Raw genomic sequence first — 10,743 nt, forward strand, 5'->3', positions numbered from 1 at the left:
AGCGTACTATGCAGTCTGTGTGTCATACACAAATTCTTTTTTATTCTCTCATTACATACAAAGATTGTATTACTTTCTACAATGTAACTTGGAAAAATTGTGCAAACTCTTTGTCAATACGACTTTTTAATCCTCCACTGTCGAATTACTACACTCCCTAAGGTAAAATAAAGGAATAATCCCCTTCCAGCATGTGATGGATTTCCATTCATGTGGCGGTGCTAGCTTTCAGCTGATCATTGCTATCCCTGAATAGCATATAGGTTTAACAGTGGATGGAGACCAACAAGTATCTTTCGAACATACAACTCTGCAGAGTTACATTTCAAAATAAGATTTGACGTTACAGGCTTTTATGAATGGCCAAGGTTTACTGTGTGTACATGAAGTACAAAGTCTGTAATATAAATCAAGGCATGGACATTGTACAATCTTATTCCTCCAAATGCATCCAAATGATAGGTAATTTTTCATGAAAGAATATGCAAACAGCCTTTTGACAGAGGTGACCAAATGATGATACAAAAATCTTGAGAAATATCAAAATGGAAAGGGTATTAATTTGGCTTTGGATTCCCGCTTCATTGATACTTGTATTCCTATGATACTGAATATAAAAGTAAAATAAGATGGTACATAGTTTCAGTTTGTCTGGAAATTTTCACAGGGTTGCCCTTTTCCTTCCTATTACTAATGGCTAAATCTTATCCAAGAAGTTAAAATCTATCTTGCAAAGGCCCTCAGATTGAACATTAATCAAAATATTCCTGTATCGAGAAGCAATGCTGTGGGATACAAAACTTGCAAAATACATGTGCTGCATAATTTATTTTGTTTTACCTAAGCCATTTTGAGAACAAAATCACCTAATGTGGAAACAAGCCCTGAATAATTACCAATATTTTCACTTAAATGTGTTCTGATTACACGATTGCTAGGACTTGGTCCTTCTAGCGCCAGTAAATTTTGATGGGCAATACTAGAACAAAACTGTGACCACAATTAAAGGGTCAATGTGACGACTTGACAAATCTTATTGATGTATAGAGTAATTCAAACTACATACCAAGGACAAAATGCACTAAACAATCTGACTATGACAGTGCACAGGAAAAAGTCACACTTGGAATAATGGACAATGAATAGTGTAAAATATTGTACATCTAGATTTTAACTGGTCATACCACATTCAAATGCAAACAGACGATTAGTTCAGAAAAATCATCAAAATAGAGGACCAAAATAAAACGATGTTCATGGCAGTCTGTGATTTGTAGCGGACTTCGCGATTTCTCTTTTGATTGCCATTCCAAGCTTTGTATGCCTACTCTGAAACCTAATTCAGAAAGATTCTTAAGTTTGATATTTCAACAACAAAGAACCAAATGTAACTTTTTCAAAAATTCTGTCATAGTCAGACAGCATAGGATGCTGAGAGCTTTACACTGTACAAACACGAGACAAAAAACGGTTAATCTCGTCTAAGAGGGAATCTCTCCTCCTTGCAGCCGTCTTTCGTAAGAACGTGAAGAACGATCCCGTCTCCGGTGTAGATATCACGCTCAGCTGCCGAGATGAAAACATCTTTGACTAGAGCGACGGCTTTATCGACAGGAATTGGCTCCTTCACCCAACCTTCCTGGTTCTTGCCACCAATCTATGAGGAAAAGTAAGATAAAAGTTCAAGTTTTCTAGTAATGTAAATGCATCAGTTTGATTTAAATAAATGATAGGGCTCTTTAGATTTTAAATTAAATCTTGTCAAAATGCCCCCCCCCCTTTTATGACTCTGGTTGCAGGATATCTTCATGTGCTTTCTCATTATGATTGAAGCAACATATTGCTTTAAATAATCTGTGCTTACATTTGTTTACTACATACAACAAATGTTCTAGTATCTGGATTATTAAAGCCAGCAGGTCCATACAACAAAGGCCCATTGTTTTGCATGCCATGCAAACAGTGCCCATGGTGTTTGACTCAAAGAAGCATACGATTTTATCGCCGGCCAAATCAGACATATCGAAACCTCTACTATTATCATCAGTAAAGATTTTGATTCTTTATCACTGATATGTGACTGGCCCTGTAGGGAGCCTGGCTGGTTGACCTTCTCAAATGAACCTCCAGGGGGGTGTTTCACAAAGATCCTAAGTTTAACTTATCTCTAAGTTGGACTTAAAAATTATGGAGAGCCATTTGAAGCCTTAAAATAAAGCATATTTAAAAGCGGAATTTCAAGTATTTTAGACTTTTTATAAATTCCACATCAGGAACATAAAATCTCCTTGATAATAGAAAACATGAAGAATTTGAATCAAAATTTTAAGCCTTTTCAAATAACTTTTACAAAATATTTTCATAGATGCTAACAGCTTTCCATAATTCTCGCTACCCCAAATAGCGATTCTGCCGAGATCCGGGGAAAATCCTGAAAACGCGCATTGCATTATGGGATAGCTTTTCGACATTACAGCTTCCTGTGCAGGCGCTATATTACTAGGCGCGATAGCGCAAACGTAAAACGCCGTCGCCACACAACGTGTATGCACCGAATATGTCGTCTGCTCGGTCTTGTTTTTTTTTCGCAAATATTTCAACGTTTATTTGAACATTTCATTCGTTGTTTTTTGCGTCTTTTGACATCAGTGACGATGGTTTTCTTTTGTGAGGCTGCACAGTGCTGGGCTCATGATTCCAAGCGTAAGAACCCTGATTTTAGCGTGCGTGAAAACTCTGCACAGCGAACACAGGCGCTAGCGCCAGCGGGATGGGACTCTATACCGGAAGTTGTAGTGACGACCCGAGAGAGTGAAAATTACCTTGTCTCGCGAATTTCGAGATTTTCGTACCTATTTAGGGTAGCGAGAATTGTTGAATCCAACTTAGAGTTAAGTTCGACTTAGGATCTTTGTGAAACAATCCCCAGTTTGACATATCTACTGACCTGGTTGTCAAGGAGAGGCTGCAAGAGGGCGCTAGATGATCCCGCAGCCCTGTACGTCTCACGCTCGTAAGAACCCACAGGGTCAAAACTGTACACACAACCTTTACCTGCAAGGTGTGAAAGAAGGTAATAATATAATGATAATAAATACAGCATTTGAAATATGCGCCATTTACCTAGTAAACTATTCTGAGGCGTAAAGGGACAAAATTAGAACGAGTTACATAGAGAAATGAGAACAAATATATGCATAGATGTACAGTCAACATATAATCAACTAAAATAACATGTGAACATATATGACTTAACATTCAATGTTGTCTCAATAACATTCCTTACATGTTTCTTCCCTTTGGTCTCATCATGGTTGCCGGCCATAATCCGGGACAGAATCAAGATAGTGATTTTACACATCTTAATCTACATGCGCAGAAGATAATTACTTGCCTAAATCATGGAAAATAGATGTGCAGTTCTGGCTTATGATCGGAAATTGTTGTTCCGTGTACTGTACATGTATTTTTTTTTTGAAAAACATGTTGATATTACCATAGAGGTTATTTTTGGATTTTTTGGTTGTGATTTCAAATCCAGTTTCCCCCTATTTCCTCATAATATTCCAGAGTTACAACACACAGGGCTGATACAGATCATGGCCTTCTAATTGTTTTATAAGGTCATAGGTGTGTGCGAAAGTTTGCGAATCAGTAATAATAAATTTCATATCACCAAAATCGTCTGCTTTTCAACTTCGATGCTCCCCATTAAGGATGCTTTTATTTAAGACACACTCTTACAGAGCACACCATCCAACAAAACCCAAGAGAGGGAAATTGCTCCTTTGTCAATGACCGAAAATGCTTACGCAGTCGTTATTGTTAAAACAGCTGAATGTTCTCATTAAGATGCACATAATCAGAAGGCAGCGACTATGATTGGATCAAAGAAAGAATCACGTTGAATGTCCATCCGTATTAAGTCCATGGTCACACCGATGAGACTGCCGACAACTAATCAAACGGTCGGGAATTAACATTTTGACAAATTTCCCAAGAATCGGTCGGTTTGGAGTCGATTAGGCAGGTTGTCTGAATATCAAACGTAACACTCATCGGATTAGGCTGGTTCTCTCTAACTCCGCATTCATTTATTACACCCCCCCCCCCCCTTCACGTGCCACCCTAGGCATCTGCATGTACCACCCCCCCCCCCTCCCCAGATAAGACACACCACTGGAAACAGTAGGTAACTCACCCTCTTCATCAAGCCCTGCTAGAATGTTGTAGGTGTAATATGGAAAGAATCTCCTGTAGTAGAGGATTGTAGAAAGCATCGCTGCTATGGCTGTAGTAGACATCTTCTTGTGGTGTTCATGCTCGTACATCTAGTCAAATTTAAATCAGATTAAAAGACAGAGATTGATATAGTCTATAGATTAGATTAGCACTGGCATATATTTCACATACTACATATCAATATGTTGGGAGGTGGTGATTGCATCATTATTCAAAAATCCTATCAAAAGATAATCCTGCTTTATAATGGAATTTCATGAGCACTATTGATAACAAAAATTTCTAGAGATAGATTCTTGAGATTTTCCGGAATTATCTATAAATCTCTTTGTTCCAACTATATCAATGTATTAAAAGAGAAATTAAAAATTAAATTCTAAAGGAACTAAGAAAACTCCACTTAGAAAATGTAATTTGCTACCTACAGATATATACATGTAGCTGTAATATTTTCTTCTGGGGGTTTGGGGAGATAAAGATATTGCTTCCCACAATTATTTTGCTGCTGATAACACTATCATTCAATTTTCTTTTGTCACGAACCATGGAAATACAGACTTATATCACTAAACTCAATATTGAAAAGTGGGAGCACCTAAAATGAATTATTAATTACACATTTGGAAAACAATTATAAGAGCCATTGATATGTCAAGAAGTATAAGAACATCTACCTTTAGTCTGGCAGTAAGAACTTTTGTCAATGTAAGCACGTCACCATGGAAACCAGCACATCCAAGAACTGTACCATCGGTTCTGAAGAAGAAAAAAAAATATATTCATCAATTTCATCTCTAATGAATGAATCTCATGTAAAGTGTACAGCTCTATATTTGACAATAAAAAAGGTTCAGAGTGGTTTCCTTGAAATACTGTTTAACCCTATTTTAACTGGGCTATTTCAGACCAGGTTTTTACTGGGGGGGGGGGGGGTCAATTTGACCCCCCCCCCCCCCCCTAAGATCTCGGCCGTTTCACCGCCGATCGTCGCGAAAGTTTGCATGCATGTCAAGTGAAGTGTATAGATTACTATGGTAACTTCAAATTTTTGAAAAATTCACTCATTTGCATATTTATGGTAATTTATGCAAATAAGGTCATCAAATTCACATTTCTGCCCATAAATCATAGATTATTCATGTTTACGTATTCTTTTTCACTACATATATTTATTAGACCATTTGGAATAATAATACAACACAAAAAATTGGAAGAGCCATGTTATTCCTTATGTTATCTCTTGTTTTTATAATTTCTTATGTATTTCATTGTTTTTTTAACTTATGTATTTTATTGTTTTTGTTGTTTTATTTCATTTATAACTACAATTCAACTATTTTGACACCAAAACAAACATCTAAACTTTAAACAAGACTGAATAACCAATGTTTTATCTATTTTTAAGAAAAATGACTTTTACATATGTTTTGTACACAAATCACGAAAATGAGCGATTTTCGGGCTGACATGCAAAGACAAAAGGTCACGTGACCATGTAACCGTAGGTCCGATTTTCGAAAAAAATCGTTTTAAAAGATGCGTAAGACTCGAAAGTAAAAAGTCATGGAAGGAAAAATTTATATCTGCCGCGGTTTCGGAGTAGTCGCGAAATTTCTACAGGGGGGGGTCAAATTGACCCCCCCCCCCCCCCCCCCCAGTTAACATAGGGTTAAGCTGCATCGTCTCAAAGATAGAGACAAAGATAAGTAAGTTATCCCTGAAACAAGCCAAACTGCCCCTATTTCAAAATTGCATCATTCATTTATTTTCCATTTCTAAACTTTGAATATTCATCTTTCAAAGTTATATCTCTTGCATTTCTCAAAATTTCCCTCCCAAAAAATAAAGTTTGGTCTCAGGCTCTTAGCTTAACACCAACTTTATTCAATTCAAATGATTTCATACTCGCAGTTCTAATGAGTCCAAGTATTTATGCCTTCAATTATTTTCATGGAACACTGAAGTCCAACACAGAAAATAACTTCAATATTTAATGTTGTTATTGTTTTTTGTTTTGTTTTGATTATTTTGGTCAGTAGTTACTATGTAAATATGTCATACATGTATGTGTATTGGGGGAGACCTTTAGAATAATACAAATGTACATGTAGAATCACAAGAAAATATACAACGTATCATCTGCTGAGAGCCACAATTTCAGGCCGAGACGGGTGTTCAGTTTGTGTTAACGTATTGGAGTAAAGATCCTTCTGTCTCTCAAACCAAGATATCAAAGCTGACATTTACTTTCAATGTTCTGTATTCTACTTTAATATTCAGTTAAACCCCTATCATGTTTAACAAAACAAAAACAAAGATCTCAGATCGACTAACTTCCTAAATGTTAAACCTGATTTTGAACAAGAGCTATCCCCGGGCAATGTTTACATTTGTGTAAAATAAGGGCCAATCACTACAAATGTGAATACTTATTACTTACAGCCGATAATTCTTTGGACTATCCCTGGTGTGTATTGAGAAGCCCTCACTCAGCCTAGTGTCCGAAGCAATGATTGCATAGTCATCACCAGCCATGGCCATGATAGTCCTGGGAGAAAAAAAGGGGTAATAAAATATCATCAGATATACAAGATATTTTCTATTTGCATGATGGTCTGATGAACAAAACAATAATTTTCAATTGGTTGCAGACTTGCAGATTCACTGTTGAGAGGAAAATAAAACATTAATTGCAGGTGTGCTCGTGTATCCATTTATTACCAACATTTGCAAATTGCAAGTATTGAAAACATCGGAGAATGGAGCTGGTTACAAATGATAATATATATTATACCGTAATCATACATGATACTTTACAATCATAGCAAATAGTGTAATAAGGCTTGAGCGCTAGAGTCGCTAAATTCAGCAAACTTGTAGATGCCTTAGTATAGTAAAGTAATCACTATTATTGTAAAGTATCAAATTGGCAAGGTGAAAACTTTCAGGATTCAGGAACATGTGGAAGGAAGGAAATTACTAAAATTTTGCAATCTATATCAAGCTTTCACCTTTTGGGTTAAATTCTAGACCAATTTCAAAGTGCTCTGAATGCAGAAGAAGAGTCCACTAGCAAACTCCAAAGCCAGTGTGCAAGGTTCGTTTGGTGCGGAAATTGGTGCTAATTAAGGTAAGTTGATATCAATATCAATTATCATATTGTCACCAAGTACCACTGATCAGAGACAGAGTAGGCATCTCAGAGTCAGAGGAAAATGCATTGAACTTAAAAGAAAATCTGGTGCTTGTTCACAACTGTCAACTGTGACCATACTTTGGAGTCTCCTCTGAACCCATAACCTTATTATAACGCACCAAAAATTATATAAATCTTCTACAATTGTTCAAATAAATGATTTTAAAAATTATTATTAGCGACTGTCTGTAATCTCAGATCCTCGTTAAATTCATGCAAGTAATTCAATTTAAGAATTGATGATGATCATTACGGTTGCTAACTTCGGCGCTAGTTAAGAAGTCTATTCAAACTTTGACCCGTAACTCCGGCGTGGAGATGCCCTACTAAAACATACCCAAAATGAAGTAAATATTCATCACCCGAACTTCGGACCTTTGGTCATTGACGGTCATTACAGCCGCAAAGCGCCGCAGAAAAAACGTGGACGATCTTTAATTTGCGGACGTACATTCTTGATCCTCAATCTTGTACCAGCTCCCCTTATGATCACGTCTTCATGATCATCGTTTTGCCATTTCGCTGTGTTTTTTAATTCATCGACATTGTTTTGCCATTTCCCCATTTTTTTTACAGCTTTTAAAAGTTTTATAGATCTAGGTCCTACAGGGGCACTTTTTGCATAAGCTTTTGATGAGATTTTGCACATGATTTACCCATTTGAATGCAAGGAATACTATCAAATTAATGATTAAAGGAACATAAGAGAATTTTAAACATTACGTCAAAACTAATAAAGAGCGCAGGCTCCCAATCGGTGACACGACATTTGCTCCTGCGACAATTGCTCCGAGCTTTATTTCGTCTAAGATGTAGACCTAGGGTTAGGGTTAGGGTTTCAATAGGGTTTTATGTTAGGTTTAGGGTTAGGTTTAGGGTAGGGTATAGTGTTGAATCCAGGGTTGAAGTTAGCCATTCGATTAGTGTATGAAATTTACAGCGCAGCAATTGTCGCCGGAGCAAATGTCATGGAATCTCCCAATCATTCATTTCACTGAGCTACCTGCTGACCGGTTATGCCATAGCCTTACCCTCCATTGAACGTGTACGGATTGAATCTCTGTTGTTCTACTGGATGGTAACTCGGGACGGTCTCGTGTCCATGTGGAATTCCCTGCATGTTGGTATCCTTTTGATTTTGATCCAAACTATTAGCAAAAATTCAAAAATACACACAGTTAACCATGGAACCCTATATAGATCTAAATTAACTTTTGGGGTTCCGAACTGCTCCTCTCACTTTCTGTTTTTGCCAGTCACTCACTCGCAAACTACACTAAGCGCAGTGTTATAGAAACGTAGATGGCGCTATACTACGAAAATCACGGTACGCTCTATTAATTTTGTTTGCTTTGTTCGCCGATTTGCACGGACGTAGGCGTGCCAACTTCGCATTTTTGCACAGATGTATACGAGTCAATTAGACATTCATAATACCGCTCGCAGTGTGTAGCCACGCGTTGCGTTTACTATTGTTTACATTGTATACATCGCACACTTTCCGGTAAACTGTTTTTCTTCATAGTGTTACATTCGAAATTACCGTGTATTTAGCGGTTTTCTTTGGATTTTTTTTACTGATGTTACGATGGCACCTGCTGGAAAACGTCAACGTGTGTTTAGTGTAGAGGAGGCTCGAGATCTTGTTACTATGGAAGCATGGAGCATGGACTCTGATTCCGACGAATCGAGCAGTGACGAAGACTCTAGTGATAAAAGTGTTCCCTGAGAGTAGACTGATAGAATAAGAATGAATAAAAATTAATGAAAGAGCTAGAGATGACAGCAAGAAAGAGAGTAGACTGATAGAATAAGAATGAATAAAAAAAATGAAAGAAGGAGATAGAGATGACAGCAAGAAAGAGAGTAGACAGTGATAGAATAAGAATGAATAAAAATAATGAAAGAAAGAGATAGAGATGACAGCAAGAAAGAGAGTAGACTGATAGAATAAGAATGAATAAAAATTAATGAAAGAGCTAGAGATGACAGCAAGAAAGAGAGTAGACAGTGATAGAATAAGAATGAATAAAACTAATGAAAGAAAGATGTATCCTGTCTTGCCGTCATCTTTATATCTTTCTTTTATTATCTTTATTCATTCTTATGCTATCAGTGTTTACTCTCTTTCTTTCCGTCATCTCTATCTTATTATTATTATCATTTTCCTATCTATATGTACCCTATGTCTTGCCGTCATCTGTATATCTTTTTCTTATTATCTTTATTCATTATTATGCTATGAGTGTAATACTCTCTTTCTTGCCGTCATCTCTATCTCATTATTATTATCATTTTCCTATCTATATGTACCCTATGTCTTGCCGTCATCTCTATATCTTTCTCTTATTATCTTTATTCATTCTTATGCTATCAGTGTTTACTCTCTTTCTTTCCGTCATCTCTATCTTATTATTATTATCATTTTCCTATCTATAATTATGTACCCTATGTCTTGCCGTCATCTCTATATCTTTCTCTTATTATCTTTATTCATTCTTATGCTATCAGTGTTTACTCTCTTTCTTGCCGTCATCTCTATCTTATTATTATTATCATTTTCCTATCTATTATGTACCCTATGTCTTGCCGTCATCTGTATATCTTTCTCTTATTATCTTTATTCATTCTTATGCTATCAGTGTTTACTCTCTTTCTTGCCGTCATCTCTATCTTATTATTATTATTATTTTCCTATCAATATGTATCCTATGTCTTGCCGTCATCTCTATATATTTCTCTTATTATCTTTATTCATTCTTGTGCTATCAGTGTTTACTCTCTTTCTTTCCGTCATCTCTATCTTTTTATTATTATCATTTTCCTATCTATATGTACCCTATGTCTTGCCGTCATCTCTATATCTTTCTCTTATTATCTTTATTCATTCTTATGCTATCAGTGTTTACTCTCTTTCTTTCCGTCATCTCTATCTTATTATTATTATCATTTTCCTATCTATATGTACCCTATGTCTTGCCGTCATCTCTATATCTTTCTCTTATTATCTTTATTCATTCTTATGCTATCAGTGTTTACTCTCTTTCTTTCCGTCATCTCTATCTCATTATTATTGTTATTTTCGTATCAATATGTATCCTGTCTTGCCGTCATCTTTATCTCTTTCTCTTATAATCTTTATTCACAGTAAAGTCCTTTCATTTCATATCACTATTTCTCTCTCATAATGTCTCTCACGTCCGTTCTCCATATTTTATTCATTGCATACTCCACTCGTCAATCATTTCTGATAATAAGCTCTCTCACAATAAAGTAAATGGAAAACAATGCAATATAGTTTATAT

The 10,743-nt window shown here is 36.1% G+C and overlaps 1 protein-coding gene across 1 annotated transcript; it reads right to left on the minus strand.

Annotated features, from left to right (window-relative positions):
- Positions 1–16: 16 nt before the first annotated feature.
- LOC754955 (proteasome subunit beta type-1) lies at positions 17–8,752 on the minus strand. The gene is made up of 6 exons (XM_030997844.1): positions 8,470–8,752; positions 6,683–6,790; positions 4,917–4,998; positions 4,202–4,331; positions 2,948–3,054; positions 17–1,657 (listed from the first exon to the last, which is right to left on the minus strand). The coding sequence occupies exons 1-6, from the start codon at positions 8,556–8,558 to the stop codon at positions 1,472–1,474; spliced, it is 702 nt and encodes a 233-aa protein (XP_030853704.1). The 5' UTR covers positions 8,559–8,752; the 3' UTR covers positions 17–1,471.
- Between the last annotated feature and the right edge of the window lie 1,991 nt (positions 8,753–10,743).

The sequence above is a fragment of the Strongylocentrotus purpuratus genome, unplaced genomic scaffold, assembly GCF_000002235.5.
Source record: "Strongylocentrotus purpuratus isolate Spur 01 unplaced genomic scaffold, Spur_5.0 spur5_scaffold_4, whole genome shotgun sequence".
In the NCBI taxonomy this organism is placed as follows: domain Eukaryota; kingdom Metazoa; phylum Echinodermata; class Echinoidea; order Camarodonta; family Strongylocentrotidae; genus Strongylocentrotus; species Strongylocentrotus purpuratus.